Here is a 25,457-nt window from a genome sequence, read left to right as displayed (position 1 = left end):
AGTTAGTGACTCAGACTGGAGCACATTCATTTCTATGGACTTCATACTCGCCCTGAAATGACTCCAGACTTGACTCGAAGAAAAGGACTTGTGAATATTTTAAAAGCAGCTCGAGTCTCTTATCTTGTAACTGATATTCAAAAAGCGCATTGCATCCGCACCCCGGCATCCATCCGGACCGCAAGCCATAACAACAGCATCATTTTAAGTGAGCAGTGCATCAAATCAGCAAAGTGGATGACATAAGCGCTCGGGTTCTTTTATGGTAAATATCTTTCAGCGCTATATCCTTTCGTATTTTTATCTAAAGCCAAACGCGCTTTATTCAAGCCCTTTCAGCTCTGTGAGCTTATTGTTAGATGGCTAGGATAGAACTTAAACTGCTAAATAACCTTCTTTTCTGCTCAAGATGAAAACCTTTTGATTAATGTAGCTAATTGGTTTATAGTAAAATATATACAAATAGTATACATTTTAGGAGGAAAAACCTGAACAATTTTTTTTTTCTTTTTCTGTTACATGAACTCGCATGTATCTAAATTTACAAATACAATGCATGTAAAAAATATTATTATTATATACTTGGAAAAAATATAGAGGCTGCACCTCTTGAAACTTTAACTGAACAACCCTGACTTGTATCATAAAGAAATACTTTATTTTTTAATGTTTTTGTAATATAAATGCATATTTTCCTTGTGTCATGGTAGATTGGACTCCTATTACAGAATTTGATTACAGAAAAACTGTTTCAAACATGGTAATGGATAAAAAACATAAGAAACGGGCTTGGAAGTACATTAACCTTACATCTAAACACTATTTTTTTTTTTTTTTCACAAAGAAGATCATACATTATTTTGTCTATAGCCTATAAAACAGCTTTATAAATTAAGTTGCATTTTTCAAGGTCAAAAGGACAGTGTATAAATAACAAATCTTTTGTAACGAATGTTTTTACTGTAAGTTTTGTGCCTTTGCCGTCCATTTAATGTCCTTTCTAGACAAAAGTATGTATTAAAATGCTTATAATATATATATATATATATATATATATATATATATATATATATATATATATATGGGCAGTTTCCACCTTGTTGTCTGCTAGTTGAGTGTGCTATAAGCAGCAAAAATGGGCTCAGTGCCAAAACTGTAATCGCAGTACCGTGTTTTTCTTTTTTGCAGCAGCAGCACAGGCCTGCTAATGCACACAGTGTGAATGTAACCTGTTAATACGGGCACCAAAATACATATGCGCTTCTTACGCTTGCAGTGTGAAACAGACCTAATGGGACTGCTGTCATCCAGAAAGTGACGTTAGTCTGCCAAAATCGATCCCTGATTTTTTTCACAGCTTGAGGGACGGTTAATTAAATTGCAGATATTGTCATTCCCCGCAGTGTAGACGGTTGTGGGATTAGTGCGTCTGTTGCATCATGAACAGCAGCGTTTATGTTGTAAATCCGGAGGCTGAGCATCCCATAGTAGTGCAACCAAATCTGACCTTGACATAAAGCGGAAGCCAGAGGACAGGAGATTATTCAGTCAGATGCCACCGTGTCAACACACTGTCTGCTCTCTGCAGCTACTATGAAGGAATGAGTCTTTTCCTGTCGGATTGATTAATCAGGCTTCCTCCCGGATTAAACCCACAGACACAAATGGAAAGGTTTAAAGCATTAGGATAGCTCCTGCTTGTGTCTGAAACAGTCTTACTTGTCGCAGAGAGAGAGAGGTCAGATCAGGCGTGCCTCGGGGTCTGTGCGGTAGCGTTCAGATTGAGCTGCTTTTTGACCCGTCAGCAGTGCTTACGCTGCCCACTGGCTGCTTGGGAAAGGTCAGCCTGGAAGGGCAAGTGCTTGCTGACTGATAGAAAAGGACAGAGGCTTTTGCAGTTAGTCAATACTCTAAGCACTGATTACACGGCCTAGAGGAGAGTTAGATACAGATGCCAATCACTCAGCAAGTGAAATCTCTCTATGGCTTGGTCAGGGGCCACTGAGGTGTGGGTTTATTGCCTGAATGGGAAATGGCCTTCGATTATGTCATTAAGGACATTGTGTCCTAATAGGTCAACAGTTTTGCAAAAGAAGTGGACCTAATGTTTGTTTACTGCTGAATTCAGTGTTGTGTATTTGTGTGTAAGTGCAGTGACAGCTTTTGGCATGCAAGTACAGGAGATGTTTTATAGACTCATGATCGCCCTCTGGTGGTTGCAGTTTCAAACTTGAATTCAAGTGGTGATATAAGCCAATTTATAAGAGGTAATATATATGTAGGAGTATAATCATACATCAGTTGAATTCTACATTAATGCACCAACACTGTTTTCAATATCTTTAGGACTGATTAATATAATTCATAACAGAAAGCAGAAAGTACAAATATGTAGTGTTGTTTTTAGTTTAACTTTTTTGTTTTTTCTTTGACACCATGCAATAAATCAGATTCATTAAAGCTGTTTAATCGGGTATTTTTGTTTTTTTGTTTAATTTGTCTTTTGTTTTATTTAATTTTGTTTCCAGAAAATAGTAAGTCAGATTTTTTAAAGCTGTTTTCAACTAAGATAATCATGTTTTTTTGTTTTGTTTTTGGTTTGTTTTTGTTTGGTTTGGTTTTGTTTGGGTTTGTTTGGTTTTGTTTTGTTTGTTTTTGGTTTGTTTTGGTTTTATTTGGTTTGATTTAGTTTTTTCTTTGACACCATGGTAAATCAGATTCATGAAAGGCTTTTTTGACAGGTTATCAGAGTTTTGTTTTATTATTATTTTTTGTTTGTTTCTTGTATTTTTTTTCTTTGACACCACACAGTAAATCAGGTTCATGAAAGCCTTTTTGGATGCAGGTAATCCGGGAGAACGGGTCATCAGAGGTTTTGAACAAGCTCTACGATACAGCGATGGATAAGCTGGAGGGGGTGAAGAAGGAATACGACGTCTTGAGCAAACGCTACAGTGAGAAGGTGGCCAGTCACAACACGGATCTGAGTCGACTGGATCAGGTGGAGGAGGAGAACAGGCGCTTGCAAAAACAAACAGATGCTCTGCTTAAACAGCGCGACACGGCCATCCAGTACCAACAGCAGTGGTCTACATCTATGAGACGGTACGAGCAGTGTGCTGCATAACACAGCTCAAGTAAATTGGTCAGCTTTCATAAACGCTTTTTTTTTTTGTTCTTGTATTTTCTGTTCTGAATTTGATGCCAAAATTCCCCTAAATTTGCCTAGTTTTGATTTACAGGCATTACAATAATAAAGTAAATTGTCACATTTTTCGCACAACGCATACTTGAATGTCGTACATTAACATCTTTTTAACTTTCAGACACTACAGTCATATCACCCAGAAAATTGTAGTGCTTTTTAATGATGAAAAGCACTCATTAATCGAAATACTAATTAATTGAGATTTTTGATTTGAACCCGGTCAGGTTTGACTCGGTGCAGCAGGAGCTGAATAAAGCCTCAGCCCAGAACAAGGAGCTGCAGAGAGAGATGGAGAGACTCCAGTCGGAGGTTACGCGCTACAAGAACTTCCAGCTGAAGGCGGTCAAGGATGCAGAGAAATACAAGGAGGAGCGGGATTCTGTGTTCAATGAATACAGGCTGATCATGAGCGAGAGGGACCAGGTCATTAAAGAGGTGGACAAGCTGCAGACGGAGCTGGAGGCGGCAGAAGCCCGGCTCAAAAACACCTCGTCTGAGAGGATGGTGGCCAGTGAGGAGCTGGAAGCTCTCAGACAGGTAACACGTCCCTAATAACAGATATCTATGCAATATTGTCATCTAGTCTGTTATATAGTCAGCAGTTATTTGAGGAATCTCACTGTATCACTGAATACAGTATTTAAGATTTAGGTGTGACTGAGCCTCTGTTCTGTAAAGTTTGTTCTAGGTAGACAGTGAATAACATGCTGTTTTGAAAAAGCACTTTAAATCAATAGTGTATAACTGTCGCTGACGTCTGTGTCTTTTTGCAGGAGCTGAATTCATCGCTGGTGGATCGAGACCGTGCCATCTGTGAGAGAAATGAGCTGCTGGAAAAATACTGCCATGAAGTGAAGGACAAAGCAGAGGCCCAGAAAGAGCTGAGTCAGGCCTGTAAAGACATCGAGACTGTGCGGGAGGAAAGAGATGTGGCCAGGAAAGAGAGAACCGAGGCCATCATCCAGAGAGACCAGTTACTGCGGGAATACTACCAGGCCAGACAGGTGCTTACAGTCTGGGATTCGATATATGGTCACATAAATGACAATATTAAATGCATATTTCATATTCTACTGCTGCATCCAATCTTCTACGGAAAATCTTCTGTGGCAGACGCAGGGGATTTTCCAGGCCTGGTAAAATAATATATGGAAATGTGTATAGTAAAGTACTTTATTTTTAGTTTTGGCATTCTGCTCCGTGCTTTAATGTTTCAACAGGGAGACATTTCCTTTATTGAGTCTGGATTGAGGAGAAAATGCTAAATAATTAAGTATCTGCAAAAAGACGCAGATGACAATAGCTGAGCTGCATCTGTTCATTTATTGGCTAGTTAAGTTGTACCAGTCATTTCACTTTATCTTGTCAGTGCTGTTAGTTAAGGAAAGTGATTTTAACATTACTAATGCAAGTGCTTAAAAGTGCCCTAGGAAAACGAAAGGCTCTAGACAGATAGAGCATGCAATGATAAAGAGGAAAAAGGTCAAAAATCTGACTAAATCTGATTTCATTGAGGTTGCACTGTTTTCAGCAGTGTTTTCAAATGTTTCAGCAGTGCAACTGTTTGCAACATTGATAATAAATGTTTCTTGAACAGCAGATCAGTATACTAGATATACTAGATATACTGTAGTGTACTGTATATCACTACAACAGCCTTGTTTTTAACTGTTTAAATATAAATGATACCTTTCTAATAGATTATGTGGCAGTTTCAGAGTGTTATGACCCATGACTCACGAAAATGTGTGTGCTTCTGCATATCCATGCCTCAAAAGTCATATTTTTTAATATTGTATTTTACTATTGTTATTCAGTTTTCATCTGAGATATTTATCACTGCAGTTATCTACTGTTCTTCAGGCAGGAATGTCTAAAGGGCTGTTTGTGCAATGAATCTGAGGTCCGATCTCAAAGCATTGTATCCTCACCTCTTATCCCTTGCCTGTCTTGATTTTTCACACCTGTCTTCATGCACAAACAAACACCATAAACCACAAACTCATAAAAATATCATAATCTGTGGGCCATTGGATTACTCCAGTGAAAATAACCCAAGGCAGATTTATTCAGTTTAAAGCCACTAGAGGTCTCTAACAGCTCTTTAAGACTCAAAGCCTTCTGGTGAAGTTCATTTAACTCATTTCACTAATATGACTTCACAGATGTCTTAATTGTAGTCTACATTTAGGTGATGAAATCATCTGAAATCATATTCATCATGAATGTTTTTGCTACAGAAACAAGACTCGGCCACGCTGGACATGGAGCGTGCCAATAAAGAGATCGAGGTGTTGAGGAAACAGTGTGAGGCCATGTCCCAGGAGCTGAAGGAGGCCGTGCAGGAGGCCGAGGTGGCCAAGTGTCGCAGAGACTGGGCCTTTCAGGAAAGAGACAAGATTGTTGCTGAGAGAGAGAGCATACGGTAACATTTGCCTCTGAATCAAGCGCTCTAGGAATCCGATGACATGCAGCTGCCGATGCTGAGACTTGAGTGTGTCTTTGTTGTGTTTTGGCAGGACTTTGTGTGATAATCTGCGCAGAGAGAGAGACCGTGCTGTCAGCGATCTGGCCGATGCCCTGCGTAATCTTGACGACACGAGGAAGCAGCGCAACGATGCAGCCAGGGAACTTAAAGAGCTCAAGTAAACACGCTTTAGTCCTGCTTCTCTCTGACAATCTTCAGTCAGTTGTTCACAGATAATCTGGGCTCTTTCTTTCATTTACATCTGTTGTAAACATTGCACAAATAGAAGTTGTATTCTTACAAAGGTCTGAATAAACACAAGTGGCAAAATAACTTTATTGTATTTCTAAAGACAGTGTTATGTGGCTAGAAATTTAAATAGAAATTTTACATTATGGAATGTTCATTGTAATTTTTCCAAGTTTCTAGCCATAATAACTTATAAATACTAATAATAATACTATTGAATGAATGTGGCAATAATGTAATAAACCTACCGTAGCAAAAATGAAATGTACATTGTCATGTTTATTATAATTTATTTAATTAAAGTAATAATGTTTTAATAATTTATAATTATAATGATTTAATTTACAACGATAATATCTTCCAAATGCAAAAAATAATAATGTTAATAATATTAGGATTAAAGTAATAATGTTTTAATAATTTATCATTATAATGATTTAATTTACAATGAATAATATCTTCCAAATGCAAGAAATAATAATGTTAATAATATTAGGATTAATATGAGTCTAGTAGTAATTATAATAATGCATTTTTTTGAATTAAGGAATCAGTAACAGTGTAATTAAGTCAATAACATTTAAATTATGAAATGTACACTATAAATGCAATAATAATAATAGTTAAGTAATAATAATAATATTATAATTTAGAGTAAATTAATAAAAATGCATTAATTACATAATGCAAATAAAAATTGCAATTAATAAATACATTAATAAATTAATAGTTAGTAAATTATTATTATTCATAAATTATGTACTAAATAACATTCTAAGTAATGTAATTGATTGACAGATAAATATAAATTGAGTGTGCATGAGAAAAACAATTGCCCAATTATATTAATAAGACAAATGATTGGTGGCCCTGTCTGAACTGATTTTAGTCCGCTAATTGGTAACCAGGCTCAGTCCCTAGTTTTCTTTTTTTGATTAAATTTCTGTTTTATACGCCCCCTAGTGGTTAGTCCGTTCCCATCAAAGGCTCCAGAGCACCCCACCCTCTCGCAGTAGACTTTTCTTAAGTTTTTTAATGTCACTGATGCCCTCCAGGCTTTCCTCTCTCTGAGTCTATGAAATCTTAGTGACAGTTTGCCAGTATTCCCCAACTACTTGGTCCTGTTCTTTTTTTTTTCTTTCCAATTTTAATGTTTGACCTTGATGCCACTTTTATAACATCTCCATCTAGCAGAGGTGTTACAGATTACACAAACTTACATCAGCAATAAACAGAGATGGTCTTCACAAAGACTGTTTACTCTTGACATTCTTGCTGTTTTGTGTTGGGCTTTGTGGGCATGTGAGGAGTTAGATGACTGTTTGGAGAGATGAGAGAGAGAAATGTCTGTCTTTTGGTTTTGTGCTCTCTCTACCAATAAAGGGAGAAGATGGAGAGCCAGTTGGAGAAGGAGGCGCGTTTCTGCCAGCTAATGGCTCACAGCTCCCATGATTCAGCCATAGACACAGACTCATTAGAATGGGAGACGGAGGTGGTGGAGTTTGAGAAGGATCGGGTAAGAATACAAAAACCCAAAAGGAAAAATATATTGATATTACAGTTGTGCAAATATCTGTTTTCCAGCCTGGGAAAACTATTTAAAAAATAATATTAATTAGTAACTCTTTATTTTGTTGTCCTATTCCGCATTTACATATTTTTGTGCTCACTATAGTAGTTACATAAGTGGGCACTTACCCTGTACGTAACCATAAACCTAAACTAAACATCTATAGTTACCTTCTACTGGGTTTCTACAGATCACAAATGAAGGACTGAAAAGCTCTTAAATCAGAGCAGAAAGTTTTAATTTCTTCAAGACAATGCATTAAATGTTGCGTATATTGTTAAAAATGAATATTTTTGCCTTGTCTTCTGATACAAATATTTAAATATCCTTAAATCACCATACAGTAAACAAGATGTGAAGTCTTGTTTTCTGACAAGCTGAATTAAATTCTATATATATATTAAATATTTTTATTTTTATTTATTTTTTTATTATAAACTCACTTCATTCATTTACATCAATTTCTCATAAAACAATTAAATGCATGTGACATTTGCACTTAAAATCAAAAGAAAATTACTGAAAATTACTATTATTTCTATATTGTAGTGGTTGGGAGCTAATCAAGCATTTTTTTTTTTATTTAAAAAGTGATGGAGATGTGTCTTAAATGTTCTTTTGTTGGTCTTAAAAAGGTCATAAACTCTTGCATTTACCTTCATGGTTCCAGGATGCACATCATTTGACCTTTATTTGAGATTTATTGTCTTCCTCTATTTGGAGAGGTCTCGTCAGTCTCATTATCTTCCCACAGGACGACATGGATTTGAAGGCAATGGGGTTTGATATCGCAGAGGGGGTGAATGATCCATATTTACCAGGGGATTGTGGGATATTTGTGACCAGAGTGGACAAAGGAAGTATTGCGGATGGAAGATTGAGGTGGATGCAGAGATTGAGTGTTTTTCAGATAATGATTCCACACTCATTTCCCTGCTCATAGTTTTGTCCTGACCAGCCGTGCCTCTCTCTCTCTCAATAGGGTGAATGATTGGCTGCTGAAGATAAATGATGTGGACCTGACCAACAAAGACAGGAAGCAGGTCATCAAAGCCGTACTTAACGGAGGAGGGCTGATCAATATGGTCATTCGCAGGAGGAAATCTTTAGGAGGAAGACTGGTTACTCCTGTCCACATTAATCTCATTGGACACAAAGGTATCACTTCTGCAACATCCCACATATTTTTCCCACTCATTTTACAGATTTTCTTATTAATGGCCCTTGGTTTTGCTCTGCACCCTCTCAGACGCTGGTATCACTCTTGAGGGTGGTGTATACGTGGCCGCTATCGCTCCGGGCAGCCCAGCTGCCAGAGAGGGATCTCTTTCCATCGGAGACCGCCTGATTGCCGTAAGTCATCCAGCAGTCATGCGATCCTTCCTCAACTTGAAGGCAGATCGCTGCTGTCAAGGATCCAATCTGCTCTTATTAAAGTCTGACCTTAACTCTCATTACAATCTCCTAAATGAAGCAGATTTTTAATCCAGTTCCTTATCTGAAATGCATGGGGGCTCATTAGACGAACTGCCAGTCAAATCCACTCTTCTCCTTAAACAGAGGTGATGAGTATAAGACCGGGGATAGCTGCCACCCAGATGTTAATCCTGAGAGCGGATCAGGTGTTACTTCTGACTCCATGATACTGGGTCGAAGATACCCATAACCTTTTGGCTTTAATATTGGCCATGTCATCTGGCTCAATCAGTAGTGCTACATCTGCTGGATCTTATCATTAAAGAGCTAGTTCACTCAAAAATGATTGGTTGCCTTTTTCCATATAATGAAAGTAAATGGGGCACACTGAGTCTGAACATTAGTCTGAAATTTATGCACATTACAAAAATAAATATGACCTCACATTGTCAGTCACGTTTATACACTCGAGGATGACAGTGGCTCAGTTTGATGCTTTGTTAGTGATATACTAGGGCCACATATTAAAAAGAAGACCAATAATTTCCACGACCTATTTAGTGCTTTGTGCTGCGAGAAGAAGGGGATCAACCTCTGGATTTTGGCGTTGGCTTGTACCATGGCTCTGAATTTTCAAAGAACGTCTCAAAATGCTTGCTACGGATGAGAAAAACTTCGAAAATTGATCCTGATCCAAAAATTTTTTTTATGATGGACCAATGTTTCGGAGGCAGTGTGTAAACGTGATTGACACAACATAAGCTCATATTTATCTTTTAACATGCGAAAATTCCTTTTGTTTACCTCAAAATGACAAAAACACCCAGAGACTTATCAGAAGTCTTCTGAAGCCATATGATAACTTAATGTTAGAAATAGACCAATGTTACTTTTTAGTGTTAGTTTAATTAATTCAATTAGCTTTTATTTTTGCTTTTAGTTTAATAGTTACGTTTCAATTAATTTCTGAACAGTTTTTGCTTTTGATGTTGTAGTGATCAAATTAACCATCAAGTTGAATGGACTACAAAATCACGTACATGGCAATTGAAATCGGACAATTTGATTCTTGTGTGGTGTTGCCAAACCTGATGTCTAATATCACCATATTTGTTTTGAGATCTATATTTTCAATATTTTAGACTGCTCCTCCCATGAAGCTATTATATTACCTGAACAGACTTGGAAATATAGTGCACAAGCAGTTTGGACCACTTTTATGATACTTCTCCTTTTAGTTTCATTAAATGACACTGATAAAATTCCCTCTGTCTGTTTTGTAGAACAAAGTCAGTCAGTTTAGGTTTGGACCAACTTGAGGAGGAGTAAACCTTGACAGAGTGTAATTCTGAGTGAACTATTTCTTTATGTTTAAAAAGATGGAAGGATTTATCTGAACTGGAGATCTTAAAAGTGCACCATCCTTTCATTCACCAAGCATCTCTGTGTCTCTGTTCTCAAGTTTCCGAAGTCACTTCTAGGTTTGAAAATAGACGGATTGAAAAGTCTGCTGGCACTTTTCTTTGGTGAAGCGCTGACCTAAATTTCTTTCTCCCTAGATAAATGGGATCGCTCTGGATAACAAATCTCTGAGTGAATGTGAGGCTCTGCTGAGGGGCGGCAGGGACTCGCTCGCTCTCTCGCTCATGAAGGTGATTGTTCTCTCTCTCTGCTGTGTGTGAGTGTGTGTGCCGCTCTCATTACCACATGCCAAGGTGCTGCCGTGACATTTATTCCAAGTCGTATTTGAGACCGTTGTTTCTGAGTTGGAATACCAATTCTGAGACGTTACTGAAGAAGTTAGAAAATAGTTTGTAGTTGTTCTCAATAATGCTTTCAGTAATCATCCGGGCCCTTTACTAATAACATCTGTAAATGAATGCTTTCGTAGGCTAACTAACCATAACTATTGCATTTGAATGCTTTTTTATAATATAATGATAAACATTTTATAACTTTATATACATGTTGTGGATTTCCAAATGACCTCATTCAAAAGTAATCATGAAGGGCACGAAGTTAGCAAAAAGTTAATTTGTTATTGGATTTTATTAACCCTAAGAAACCTGTGGCCTGTTACATGAAGCTAGTTGAGTTTTAGAGTAGCTTTACTGTGCGTTCACACCGCCGGCGTCGAGAGCGTCAAAGCGGCCGGAAGTCATTTATTTTCAATGTAAGCCGGCGTCGAGGAGCGGCGCGGCGCGACTTAGCCGTTGAGAGTGTCGAGGAGAGTTTAAATCAAGGCAACTTTATGGTAGTGTGCTATGACGCAGTTGGGCAGCAACCAATCGGAACGTAGAAGTCCACCGCTTGAGAGGATTCCAGAGAACGCAGCTCCGACCATTAGTTCCCAAGCACAATGGAGGACAGGTTGATTATTGCTGTTTCAAGTTTGCAATAATCTTTGAGGTGTCCCTGTTTGCATACAGGGACATGAATAATAAATTAAAAGTGATATGTTGACCAAGGTGTCTGTGATTTGTTCATTTTAAGTGAAGGATCTTAATATTTTAATAATTGTTTGCTTTGCGGCCACTTTAAATACAAAATAAGCATTCGATCTGCTTCAGAGCGTCTGAGCGCTCTCGAATCTTTCTGCAGCGTCGTGAGCAGAGCGGCAAGAGCGATTTTTGATCCAACTCGCTTTAGATCAGAATCTTTGGGTTCGCCGAAATGCTCTTCTCTGCTGAAGATAAAGAGATTGTTATAAAAAAAATGCATTTAAATAAAAGTAATAAAACATTTCCACTGCCATTAAAGTTTGCGAGAAAATATCTAACTCTATTAATGCAAGTGAATCAACTATTTAATTATACATATAATTTATATTTGTTCCCAAAGTACTTAAAAACTGTTATAATATCAGTTGTCAAAATATAATTGCTTACATGTAATGCATTAAATATATAATATATAATTCATATAAAATAAATATAATAAATAAAAAGGAGAAAAATGGTTGCAGTTCTATCCCTAAAATACTTTAATTGTGAAATGTTTTAATTTAAAACAGGTGTTAACATTTGCATCAAATATGACACTTTTTTTCAGATCTGACTGTCCAGTTTTGGTTTGTGATCTCCTGGTCAGAATAAAAAGCATAAGTTACTATGATGAGGAACACCAAAAAAAAAAAAAAAAAAGTATCCATCTTCCTGAAACCAAACTAAACTCGAATTTTCCTGGTTTGCCTCTGAAACCGGCTTTGCGAAATGGCTCACAGTAACAGTAGTTTATGTACCTAATGTTTGTTGTATTGATTTATTTATGCCAGTTGTGCTGAACCTGTCCATTAACAGTTTTTTCCCCAGAGCACGTCGGGGCAGAACATCTTTGAGAGCCTGAGGGAAGCGGAGAAATCCAACGGCAGAATCCACCTGTCGGACATCCATTCTCGAAACAGCAGAAACCTCAAACACAACAGCTCCACTCAGACAGACATTTACAGCGGGGACACGGGCGGCGAGAGAAGAAAGACCCGAAGCGACTTTGAGGAGGGCGGTTATTCTGAGAGGAAGCTGTTTCCCATCTCCACCTTGCACCCTAGCACTCTCCGACCCGCTTCAGAGCTGGGACCGGCCCGCTACAGCGGCAGTGCCTTTCAGGAGGTCTGCTACACCCGCTCCGAGTCAGTCGGCCCCGAATGCTTTCCACTGGAAACCGGCCTGGAGAAGCAACACAGTGGCGGCACGTGGCCTAAAATGATGGCGGGAGTTGCAATGACAAGCGACAACCCGGTGCAACTCTCTATTTACCGGTCGCCCAAGCAAAGAAAACCCATTGATGCCGAAACCTTCAAAAGACCAGATGCGCTGTCAAAGATGGACTACCATTCGCCTCAACCTTTGAAAGCGGACTCCGCCCCGACACCCCCGACCCCGCCCACACGCAGCGACTCCTTCAAGTTCAAGCACAAACATCAGGGCAGCTCCGCCTCAGAGTCCACCATCACTGTCATGTCTGTCCACGAATCCAAGCAGGAGGACCGCAACGGCAACCTGTACTTCACCGAGGCGGGCCACGAGGGCAAGGTCTTGAGCTCCAGGAAGTCCTGCGAGGAGGACATCGGGAGGATGCGGCCGGAGGAACCGGAAGTGAAGCGTCCTAGGCCCAAATCGGCGCCGGCGCTCAGGCGCAGGATGACTCCTCAGACCATTCCTCTCCAGAGCTTCCAGGTGAATTTATAGATCGGCCGTCCTGGCTGTTTTAATTAGCCTCGCAGCCTGAGATTGATCTCCCACTGCACCGGGAGGAAAGAGAGACGGGGACAGAACAGTAGAAATGCTGACGCACGCCTCCTCATGATCTGTAGGAGATTAGCTTAGTGCTGTTTTATTAGTGTGGACGTTTTAGTATATTAATATGCTAATTATTGTAATATAATCTAGAATTATTCATGTACATATTAAATGATGTACTTTATTCCTAAAGTATGTATTTTAATATGATACATATTGTCTTAAGTGATATTTAATTAATTCTTTTATTATTTAGATGTATTCATCATATTCGTCATTCTCATACATTACTGTCAGTTTAAAATAAAAAATAGTGTATTATGAATTTCACAATAACTTTAATTGCATTTTTTTTAATCTTGTGGCAGTACATCACTGAGTCAGAGAGATTTAGCAGCATCACAGGTTTTAAACCTCAGTAGCAAATCTGAAAATATTTTCAATTCTTTAAACTGTACGATGAATCAGATGGTTGACTAGATAAAGCAGTTGAAAATGTTATTCTGAATATGATTTATCACTCTAAAATATTAATATTCTCTACATAGGATATGGAAAAATGTATGGCAAAACATATGGTTGTTTATTATTGTTGTATTAGTGCATGTACGCTACATTTCAAACGTTTAAGATTGTCAGTTTGGATTTAAATTTTAAATGACTTTTTGAATGACTTTTTAAAAATCCACTTTTTTAAGGGTAGTGTAAATACAATGTTAAATCATTATTATTTCTAAAAATCATTGTGACGTGATTAGTTTGAACATTTTATTATGTTTTTTTTACTCTACTATGTTTAAATATTTCAAATCGACATTGCTCAAAATGAACGTTTTTGATCATTTCAGAGCAAATACATTCATATTTTGTATATCATTTAAAGAATTAAAAATAATTGTTTTTATATATTTTTTAAGATATTCTATAATGCATAGAAACTTTCTGTAGAACTGTATTCTGCGTTATCTAATTCTATGTGTGTGTGTGTGTGTTTGGCAGAGTTATTCAAATGATGGTGACTCTGTGGAGCAGAGGGAGATGCTGCGTTCCTCTCCTAATCGACCTCACAGACACAGCGTGGGTTTTGTGCCTACAGCCTATAATGGAACCCTGCCTCCCAGTGAGTTACAGCCGCCCTAATCAGAGCCCGAGTCGCCCATGGTGCATTTCAATGCATCTCTTTAACAACACTCTTCCTACTCTCTCCCGGTCTGCATGTGCTCTGCAGTTCATCTTTATTCTGATCAAGGCAGCCTACAAAATTAATGTTTTACTTAATTTAATGGTGAACGCAGTCCTGAATAATTGAATTGCTCATTTATGATAATCATGTAGAATATGGTTCAGCGAGCTTGTTGATCTACCGAATGAAACCCATTTATAATTTTCATCTTTGAAAGCTCATGCTATTGCCTAGGAAGGATGAAAATGCGGGGCTCAGTTTTATGCATTCATCTCTTTCCTGCAGCATAAGGCTATTCTTACTCGCTAGGTCCCATTTAATGCAATGACATTTTGAATTTTATTTTCTCACGTAAAGACATGAAGCACATTGTCAGGACTGTAGATTTTTGTAGAAACAGGACAAACTACGGTGGGTTATGCTTGGTGCGTCTGTCATGTGACTGTAGTTCACATGGGGATTGTGTGATAATGAGGTCTATTTTTACTTGATTTGAGTATTCAAGCTTTGGCCGGGATGGCTGCCTTCCGAGCTTCCCCGCCGTCTGCTCATCTGTCGCCCGGAGCAGCTGGCTTTACCGGTGGAACTCGATTCTCAACACAAGCAGAATCCAAAGCGTGACATCAGTATGGTGCACTTGGTGCCCCATCTAGATTTTTTTAATAATAAAGCGAATTGCCATGCAATTCCATACATTTTACTATGGTCCACTGTGATTTATCATAAAAAGTGGCTGCAAGTAAAACTGAGGGCCTGTTCCATATTTGTTTCTGCATGTTTTTCAAAAATGCTTCTTTAAATTTTCACACTTACTACAGCATGACAAGAAAACAAGTAATGTTTTATTTTTTCCAACTGGTTGAGCTTTACTGATGTACTGCTTTCACTCTTGTTACTCAAATTAATTTAATAATGAGTATTTGTCTTTAGTTTCAGGAGAAATATAGATTTATGAAGTACAAACCAGCATTTGATCCAATACTAGCAAGTCCAAATTACGGTAGCATAATTTGTGCAAAATTTATATATATATGTATATATGTGTGTGTGTGTGTGTGTGTGTGTGTGTGTATTTGTGCATTAGTTTATTTTATAAATTGTCTTTTTAATAATTTTGTTTAATGTTAAATTAATGATGATGATGATGATGATAAAAATAATAATAATAGTCACACTCAAATAAAACTACTTCACATCTCCCAATTTTTGGCAACAGGGTGTCAAAAATTGCAACCCACAGAAAATGAATAGAAAATAAAATTGTTAGCGGTGGACAGTTGGCAGGGCAATCAGCATTTTCTGAACGGTTTGCACCTTTCACTTAGCCAAATATTCAAAAAAACACTCCTTTATTTTTTCTACATTTCAGACCATACTCTCTGCTCTATTTGTGACAAATCTCCCAGTTTTGACTTTTGATGGTGTGAGGAGAGCAGTAGCCACAGTAATTGAGGCAGAGATGAGAGATGTGAGCGCAGTGGGCAGTTGAAGGGCAATGTGTGTTTCTCATTGAAGTGTTTTATTGGTTATTATGTGGTTGTGTTTCAACTCCAGACTCAGCACATCGAGGACTGGCCCCCTGCTCTGCGGTAACGGCCGTTATGAAGAACCCCGTTTACATGGTGCGCAGTCACAGAGTTCACACTAAGAACTGCCCGACTGTCCCCAACCAGATCAATCAGCAGCACACACACCCCAGGTACCACAGTTCCCACCGAGATAACAACACTTACACACACAATAACACATCTACTGGACTTACTGAAGACTGTTTCCATCAAATATGGCAATATTTGTAAGGGGCAATATTCAATCTTTTACTTTAAAGTCTTATGTCTGAAACTAAATTTAAGTAACTTCAATCAATGAAAATATAGACCAATAAAATCATCAAAAGTGGTATACAAGTGGATATACATTTGATCCCCAAACCTTTCGTTATGTTGTGCCAAGCACAAGAAGTCATTGTAGCTCATAAACAAGATAACTATTGACTTTGTCAGGAGAACATTATGAGTGTTTTCTTCTCTCCATCTCAGTCCTCAGCATCAAGGGCATCTGAGTCTGGACCTGAGCCAGAAGCCCCCCCCAGACTACTCGGACTCGTCCCGGAGCAGCCGGGCTTCACACGGCACCAACTCCCTGCCGTCCAGCGCTAGACTCGGTCAGTCTCTGGCGTTAATCATATATATCAACCTTACCCCTCTTGCTGTAACTTGAGTGTTTTTCTCCTCACCTTCTCTCTTTTGTTTCTTGAAGGTTCATCAAATAATCTGCAGTATCGCACAGAGAGGATCAAGATTCCCTCCACGCCGCGCTATCCTCGCTCAATGCTGGGCTCAGAAAGAGGTGAGCCGCCTCTCGTGAATCCAGCAGATCTGAAACCCTCTTGGAAAATGAACACCTCTTACTACATATGTACAGAAGTATAGATAAGCATCATACTTCAATAAACATTTCAAGTAGACTGTTACACTGTCACCTCACTTCTATATGTTTACCGTTAGTCAAGTTATTTAATTCTTTCTGAAATAAATGTAATTGGAATTTTTAATGCAGTGTTGTCTTCCACACTGCAGCATGTAAAATTAAATAACCACCAGATGCAGCAATACGGAACGGGAAAGGCAATTAAAATGTCAGACTAAGCTAAATCAAGTAAGACGTGTCAAGTGGAGAACTCTTTGCACAAACAAGTCTGACATTTGTGTATACTGGAAGATTGGAAGGCTGAATAAATAACCTGAGGCAAAGAGGTTTTCTTTCATAACTAATAGCGATTCATAGATCAAATGTAAGTCTCCATTTATTTTCAGCGTCAAATATATACAAAGTAGTGGAAATAAGCTGATCTTTTCACCAAAATTTCCTTTTGTACTAGAACAGATCAATAATAATGTATATTTGTGTTTTAGTGATCATTTTGTAGGTGAATTAAAATGAGCAAGTGTCAGCATTGTGAAAATCTTGATGATTTTAATGTTTTAGCTTTTTTTTACAAGAGTATGAGAGTGAATTATTTGTAATGTTTTTAAAGAAGTCTCTTATATTCACCAAGATTTCACTTATTTGACCAAAAATAGAGTTAAAACTGTAATATTGTGAAATATTATCACATTTTAAAGCAACTGGTTTTTATTTGAAAACATTTTAAAATGTAATTAATTCCTGTAATGCAAAGAAGAAGAATTTTCACAATCACTAATCTTCAGAAGTCATTCTGTTATTCTAAAAATTGCTGCTTAAGAAACATTTATTATTTTTGAGGGAACTGTGATTTTATTTTCAAGATTTGGGAAAAAATTGAAAGTTCAAAAGAACAGCGTGCATTTAAAATAGGAATCTTATTATAAATGGCTTTACTGTATTAATACTAAAATAAACCAACCACAAAGTTTTGAAATTGTAGTGTCTGTCTGTAAATGTTACTATGTATTTTATTGTATGTTATTTTTGAGTAAATTTTTGCTCTGTATTAATACTTGCAGTAAACATTTAGAGTCTGTTTGGCCTTGATGGCAAATGCATAAACATAGAGGTTTGTATGGATTGTGGTCGTGTTCTAGTCCTGAGTCTAGACTAGAATCCATGCTGATTGTTGTTTGTGTGTTGTTGATCAGGGTCCCTGTCTCATTCAGAATGCAGCAGTCCCAGTCTGGTCACTCCACCCCTGTCTCCTCTCAATCTGGAGACGTCCTCGTTCGCCTCCAGCCAGTCTCAGAGCTCCATCTCCACCCTGCCCAGGATCTCCGTCAGCCCCGTCCCCACGGGAGAGCGGAGAAAAGACAGGTACACTCGCGCTGCCTCGGGTCCTTCCTGCTGCACACAGCCCCTTCATCAGACTGCCAAGCAACAGCTCGCTCTTATCCACACACAGCTCAGAAGCCCTTTATCTGACTCCAATAATTGGACTGTGTGTGAATTTAAAATATTGTATGTTGAAGGATCAGTCGCTTATTTTAACTTATTTTAATCTGCACCATCATATAAAACTCAGATCGGCTTTGAGTGGAGTTTTGTCAGCTAGGTCACTCACTCAATCCAGTTGTGTTTATTATAATTCTTCTCTACGTCTTTGTCTTCCTCCAGAGTCCCTTGTGTGTGTCTCTCTTTCACAATCTGTTTTTCTCCTCTCTTCTTTGCTCCTCTGAATCTTTCAGATCTCTGTACCGTAACAGATCCTTTCTGAGAATCCCTCTGGCTGCTAGGCCTAGGTTCTCCTCTCTCAGAAGCTTGAGGTTTGTTCCCTGCCAGTTACGCACAGGGAATGCCTGACAGACCTATTGTTTGCTCCAAGAGGTTGGCTGTAGAAATCCCTGCTTCTCTGTATTGTGTTAGCATACAGCCCAGGCTACGAGAAATGCATTTACCACATGGAAATGCTACATTACCAGAGTAAAATGGGTTGTGGATGGCAGTTCACAATGACTTTGACTGATTAGTCAGCTAGTTGTTAAGGCAAACCAAAGACCATGAAAATGTGTTGTTGTTTTTTTTTTTGCGAGGCCTTTGTTAGTTTGTTTTATTTACATTGTTAGGTCACTCAAAAATTCCAATTGTCCACAATTACTCCCCTTCACGACTTTAATTTTTTTAATAAAAATTAATAATTTTTTTTATAAAAATTTAAATTTTTTATAATAATCAAGACTTTAATTTTTTGTAAGACAAATAAGGATAGAAATTTCTATCCCTCCATCTAAAAAAAACAACTTTGGTACATAGTAGAGTTAAAAGTAATAATGTGATTACTTTTAAAGGTAAAAGTATATTTCAAGTGTTCTAAGAAGATGTGATTGCTTTACATGAGATATAAAGAGATGGTCACACTATAACAATCCTTTTAACAAACTATTAACTATGACTTTTCTCAATTAGCTCCTAATATTTTGCTTCTTAATAGTTAGTAAGGTAGTTGTTAAGTTTAGGTATTGGGTAGAGTATAGTCACGCAGATTATGTGCTTTTATAAGTATTAATAAATAGCCAATATGTTAATATGCATGCTAATAAGCATCAAGTGAGGATTTGTCCCTAAACTAAAGTGTTACCAAAGCAATTAATATTAATCATTGCACATGCATATTGTTACCGACACGCAAGAACAAAACTCATTGGTTCTCACGTCAAGTGCGGTTGAGCTTCTGTTTACCATTTTCGATGTGTTCAGTGTATGCGTGTTGATTAATGTTTATAGGTGGAAAAAAATCCAAATTGAATCGGTTCAAATAAATTTTGTTGGATTAAGCCACTCTGATCATATAAATTACTTGTACAATCTCTTTATGTACATTTTGAAGCTTGAACATTTTGGTGGAATGGACTTTCAATGGAGGGACAGAAATCTCTCACTTTTCTTAAATCGTATCTCTTTCGTTGTGTTAAGGATGAACGAGCATCATACGTTTTGAATGACATGAGGGTGAGTAAATACGACGTAGCTCATCTTTGTGTGAACTAGGGGTGTGCCGGTTTCAGAATTGGTGATGACGGTTATGACGTGAGTCAAATGTGACGGTTTATAACATAACCGTCGGGGGGTGGATGGGGTTGTTCTTGGAGATAGCGGGTTAACTCCGTGTCGGCGTGCGCTCTGATCGGTAAAGAGGCAGAGATTTCAGACCTCCGTTTATTAAGGAGATCTGTCACAAAACTTCACAAAACACAAATCATCCGCGCCAACGTTTTTTGAGCAAATTTCAAAGCTGCACCCGCCCGCCATCCGCTGATTGTTTTGGGGTCTATGGCGATGCAATGCTTTGCTGATGCGAGCTGCAAAAAAAGCCATTGCCATTTGCGCATTAGCTCCGCCCACTACCGGAGAAACTGGTATGTCTTCTGCTTGTTCGAAAATGAATATGAATAATTCTAAATGAACTCCATTATTTTGACAGTAGAAGACAACAAAGAATAGTTTACATATAGCGTGTTGTTTAAGCGTGGTAAGACTCGCTCTCTCTCTCTTTGCATGTGTGAGAAACAGCGCTATCAGTAAAGTGACGGTGAGTCATGCGCCTTCACAAAGAGTTTACAGAGCATCAAATACAGGTGCGCTGTGCGTCCATTGAGATGAACTGAAAAGTTCAGATCGCTTGATGGAGAGAGAACCCTGAAGCTCAGATGCTAAAATTAATGCAAGCGTCATGCGTTTCAGTCTATGTAGTAAACAAACCTGCACGTCTCTGCCATTCATTAATTCACACAGAGACGCGCAGAACACGGATTTATAGTTTAAACAACTTTTGCGGCTTAACATTTACAAATACTGGTCCATATGGAGATTTGATTTGATTATTTTATGCTAACTTTGGCAAATTCCATGACTGTGCAGATTAAAGTGCAATTTTCATTTCCATGACTGGATTTCGAGATTCCGTCCTAGTTTTCTGCTTCGCGGAAATCATAGAGCAAATTTCAAAGCTGCACCCGCCCGCCATCCGCTGCTTATTTTGCGGTCTATGGCGATGCAATGCTTTGCTGATGCGAGCCGCAAAAAAAGCCATTCTCTGTTATTGAAAGGATGCAGCAAAGATATTTAATGCTAATGTATGAGGCATAGGCCTACACTGAGTTTCATTTACAATGAGATGCGCTCTAGTTCACAGTGCAGTGCAAGTGAACGCGGAGCGCTGGTGCTTCCATGTCACGGTTATCATTGTCTGCTATATTTGCTTTTTATTTATTAAAATACATGCAATTGGTTGATGAAACATTTATTAAAATTAAGATAAGATTTGTACAAAACGAAATTCGTTTTTAAGAAAAGTTTTCTACAAAGCAAAATTTTATGAAGTGGTAAATATCATGTCTGACGATTTACAAAACTTCATTAAGTGGAAAAAACCATGTCTCCCAATATATTGTGCATCTTATGATCCTATCTAAAAAATGAAAATAATTTTTGCTAAAAAAATTTTGTACAAAAATATTTTAATGACACGGTTTTGGCGGTTATAGAGTTCTAATGACGGTGTTCAACTATAACCGCCGGTCTCACGGTTATATACTAACCGTCACACCCCTAGTGTGAACTATCCCTTTGATACGACTACATGGAGGGGATCAGGTTTATAAATCTCTTTCACCATTTTCAGTCAAGTGGAGTTTAATTGGTGTTATTGGGTAATTTTTCCCCGCTGGTTCTAATTGACTTTTTTGATTAACCTGCTCAGCAAGAGATTCCTCATGAATGTTAAATCTGTACAGAGCAGGTTTGGCTGTTTATGGAGTAAATGTGTATTTAAGTGCTTAAGGTTTTGGAGAGACACATTTATGATTTGCATGTCCGTTTGGCTGCTGTCATCCTGAAAAGATCCAGATTTTTCCTCAATCAGTCAACCACAATTGCTAAAGGGAGTTAAAAGCTGCTGTAAGGAATTATTGCCATGTGTTAAATGTCAGGTATCTCTGAATTAAGTGTCTTGAGAAATCGAACCCATTTCTGACTTGTAGATGATAGACAGGAGGTTATCATCGCTTACAGCAGCTTTCATAATTTCTTTACTCAGGAATACAGAGGTCTGTTTGGAAACGTGGTATACTTGTCAGTGAAGTGTTGCTGTTTTGTCTGGACCTGGAGCTGTTACATTAAAGAATGGTTTTACTTGTTTGGGTGGTAAATCGGGTATATATACATTCATATTTAGGTTAGGAGAATAAGTGTATAACCTTCTGGATCTTTTATTAAAGTCCTGTATGCACACCTCCCTCCGCTTCCTACCCTGTCTGTGTGCCTGTATGGCAGTTAGTCCTCCAAACTGCCTGTTCAGTAAATGTCTCTTGCTGTACACCCACCTGCATGGTTCTCCTCTGTCACAGTATTTCACCATCTACCCTGGTTAAAGCCCCTGCAGACCGACTTCTGTCTCTGCTGTTGATTATCTCTGATCTTGAAACTCACCCGCATTTATCGCTCTGGCAGGCCGTACTTGGAGGAGCCGCGGAATGTCATCGTGCACAAAGGGGCGGAGCCTCTGGGCATCTCCATCGTGAGTGGAGAGAATGGAGGGATCTTTGTCTCCAAGGTGACCGGGGGCAGCATCGCACACCAGGCTGGGCTGGAGTATGGAGACCAGCTACTGGAGGTAAGCACATCAGTAACACAGCTGGGCTTTGAGAGCAAAGGATGAATAAAGGTTTATCAAATACAGCCCACTTAAAGAGTCCAGTATATTTTCTGTCTACATTGTTTCTTTATTTCAAGCTTCAAATCAATGACTATCACACCCCAAGACATGTTATTTTTTTATTTTATTTAGTTATTTTAGTTATTTTATTTATTTTTTTATATGCAATTTTATTTGATTAAGCTTTATTTTATTTTCTACTTTGTTTATGCTGTTATATGCAATTTTATGCAAATATGCAGTTTTGAGTAATTTTATGCAATTGAATGCATAATTTATGCATATTTTTATTTTGCACTTAATAAAATAAAAAATTATATATATAATTATATATATAATAATTTTTTACATTTATTTCTTTTATGCAGTTTTACTTAAGTAATATGTTTTAAAAACAGCAAATATATATATTTTGTGTATGTGTGTGTGTATATATGTGTGTATATATATATATATATATATATATATATATATATGTATGTATGTATGTATGTGTATATATATATATATAATATATCTCTCTTTTGCGATCAGTAAAGCTATATGCCATGCCAACTGCTAAAATGCATCATGCAACTCAAATTGATTTCTGTTTCTTACCCTCAGTACAATGGGATAAACCTGCGCAATGCCACCGAGCAGCAAGCACGGCTCATCATTGGCCAGCAGTATGACACCATCACGATCATGGCCCAGTACAACCCACACATGTATCAGCTCGGCAACCACTCTCGCTCCAGGTACAGCCCTTTTTCCATTTCATTTAGCTCAGGTTAATGTAGCTTTGATCTCAAAGCGGGGGTGGTTTATTCTTGGCCATGTTGTTTAATAGTTCCCGCTTGGAGCCAGTGAGCACTCAGTCCACCCCGCAGGGCAGTGGAGCTGCCACCCCAGATAACCACTCCACCATAGACACCCTGAGTGAACAGGATGAAGGCACGCTCACCCCGTCCTCCAAGCAGACCACACCCACCACCAGTCCCAACAGCTTCATCAGGTACTGCACAAATACAAACAGTAATCTGCATTACTGTCTACTGTCTAAATAGCAGATGCATTTTAAGACAGCGTTCTGACTGAATATAATCACATTAATGACAGATTTGGAACGCTCTACAATGACAGCAACTCTGTGCAACATGCAAATTGCACAAAAGTGGATTCACTATTTTTGAGGAAGAATGAAAATATATAGGTTGAGCACTTGATTTTATCAACTGGCTGTTGATTAGATTTTTGAGATCACACTTAAAATTGGAGGTAGATGTGACTGTGTTTCCAGTCAATTGTGATACAAAAAAAAAAGATGATTGGAGAAGTCTGGCACATGTCAACACAAAATCCATGACTTTGGGTGACCAGCCGGTTTCTGCTCTTCAATGTCAGGATGTCTTCTGAGAGTTCCAAAAAAGTTCCAGAGCCTCGCTTGGTAATGGTGAGGAAGACTCAGGGGGAGCTGGGTATTCAGCTGTGTGGAGGAAACCTGCAGGGGATCTTTGTGGAGAGTCTGGAAGAGGACAGTCCTGCCAGAGGAGTGGACGGTCTTCTGCCTGGGGACATGATACTTGAGGTAAATGGAGCTACTGCTCTTCCTGTGTAGTGCTTTTAGGAACTTCTGTGAACAGAAATGGTTAGACAACAGTTCTTTGTAAGACACAAAATAATTATTGTACTCCCTTTTCTTGAGTGTTATATGCCTTGCACTGACCTTAAAAAATAATTGACCAAATATTTTGTTATAGGATGAAAAACATCTTGTGACCTTATTTCAGGCACCAAAAAAAAACAATTGACTTTGAGACAGCTGAACCAAAAGTGTTAAAAAAAATAGAATAAAAATTGCTCACTTGGTTTAAGGACTCCTTCCTGCCTCACTCTTATTTGCTAGGGTTCATGCAGCCTCAACCAAATGTCAGAATGCAATCCTAACAATGTTTTTTATCGACCAGTTTTTCTTTTTTTATCGTTGTACTTTCTGGTGCATGGTGTGTAATTGGTAATATCCTATTCCTGGCATGGATGTATTCAGACCATGTGTCAGCCATGGGAACAGCACCTATTTGCTTCAAGTCACTGTGTTATACTACAAGTTTTATTAGATATGGAATGGAAATCGATCAGGAAGCCTTAAAATAGATTTTTGTAACCAATGTTAAAATAATTATTCCCAGTGTATTTCATTCATAGTGGCATACAAGCTACAAACTTGAAGTTTGAAATGTAAAGTTTTTTTTGCCATAAGAGATTGGATATTTAAACAACATGATTGCACCCTTTCTGTCATTCTTTGTTCATCCAGTATTGCACGGTTAGTATGAAGAATAAGACTGTTGAGGAGGCGTATCTGGAAATGCTGAAGCCTGCAGAAACAGTGACATTAAGAGTCCAGCATCGTCTGGATGAGTTCAACCAGCTGAAGGACACTCCTGGAGATGGATTCTATATCAGGTCTGCATCCACATACATCACCATTCATGGCCACGTACCTCTTCCCAAGAACCTTCCCTAGTGTTTGGGCCTTGTGTGCGCTGCTCTAAATATAGATACTGTATGTGAGAAAACTGCTGCAATGGGATTCTTTTAATCTCTTTAATTATGTTTAAGATGGAGGGTGAGATATTGCATCTGGCGGTGAAGATTGTATCACCAAATCTCCATAATTTGTGTTCTATAATAGTAGCTGCGGTAATTAGACGGTCGGAGACAGAGATGCATTGTGGAAAAAGAATAATGGAAGAGGGCTGTTCAGAAATAGCCGTGTTTGTCTCTGCAAATGAAATTCTGTGGCCCGCAGCTGTTGCAGGCGCTTTTTATGCCTGCTCTCCCATGATGTCACAGGCAGTAAATAATCTCCGTCAATCCACATGTCATGAATGAGCAGGGATGAGGAGTTATGGCTGGCTGCTAAAAGCCCAGGAATGAGGGATCGAATCTGTCCCGGCTTTTTCCCGAATTTTTCATTCGTTCTTTCCTTCCTTTATTTTTCTTTGTTTTCCGCACT

General features: G+C 38.3%; 1 protein-coding gene across 5 annotated transcripts in view; it reads left to right on the top strand.

Moving 5' to 3' along the window:
• Nucleotides 1-25,457, top strand: part of LOC127970005 (disks large homolog 5) — a 63,045-nt gene that overhangs the window by 30,696 nt on the left and 6,892 nt on the right. For 2 of the 5 annotated variants that reach the window (XM_052572189.1, XM_052572187.1), the window contains exons 6-26: nt 2,846-3,105; nt 3,433-3,745; nt 3,982-4,212; nt 5,449-5,633; nt 5,728-5,853; nt 7,308-7,440; nt 8,249-8,376; nt 8,477-8,652; nt 8,744-8,847; nt 10,470-10,562; nt 12,222-13,085; nt 14,148-14,268; nt 15,886-16,030; nt 16,371-16,495; nt 16,591-16,680; nt 17,952-18,120; nt 22,252-22,414; nt 23,063-23,196; nt 23,289-23,453; nt 23,843-24,026; nt 24,756-24,904. In XM_052572189.1, coding sequence (XP_052428149.1) covers nt 2,846-3,105; nt 3,433-3,745; nt 3,982-4,212; nt 5,449-5,633; nt 5,728-5,853; nt 7,308-7,440; nt 8,249-8,376; nt 8,477-8,652; nt 8,744-8,847; nt 10,470-10,562; nt 12,222-13,085; nt 14,148-14,268; nt 15,886-16,030; nt 16,371-16,495; nt 16,591-16,680; nt 17,952-18,120; nt 22,252-22,414; nt 23,063-23,196; nt 23,289-23,453; nt 23,843-24,026; nt 24,756-24,904 — 4,058 coding nt within the window. Of the gene's footprint in view, nt 1-2,845; nt 3,106-3,432; nt 3,746-3,981; nt 4,213-5,448; nt 5,634-5,727; nt 5,854-7,307; nt 7,441-8,248; nt 8,377-8,476; nt 8,653-8,743; nt 8,848-10,469; nt 10,563-12,209; nt 13,086-14,147; nt 14,269-15,885; nt 16,031-16,370; nt 16,496-16,590; nt 16,681-17,951; nt 18,121-22,251; nt 22,415-23,062; nt 23,197-23,288; nt 23,454-23,842; nt 24,027-24,755; nt 24,905-25,457 lie in introns of all 5 variants that reach the window. The other 3 variants (XM_052572186.1, XM_052572185.1, XM_052572188.1) reach the window with 2 other exon arrangements.

The sequence above is a fragment of the Carassius gibelio genome, chromosome B13 (genome assembly GCF_023724105.1).
Source record: "Carassius gibelio isolate Cgi1373 ecotype wild population from Czech Republic chromosome B13, carGib1.2-hapl.c, whole genome shotgun sequence".
Classification (NCBI taxonomy): Eukaryota; Metazoa; Chordata; class Actinopteri; order Cypriniformes; family Cyprinidae; genus Carassius; species Carassius gibelio.
This window is presented reverse-complemented; position numbering and strand designations above follow the sequence as displayed.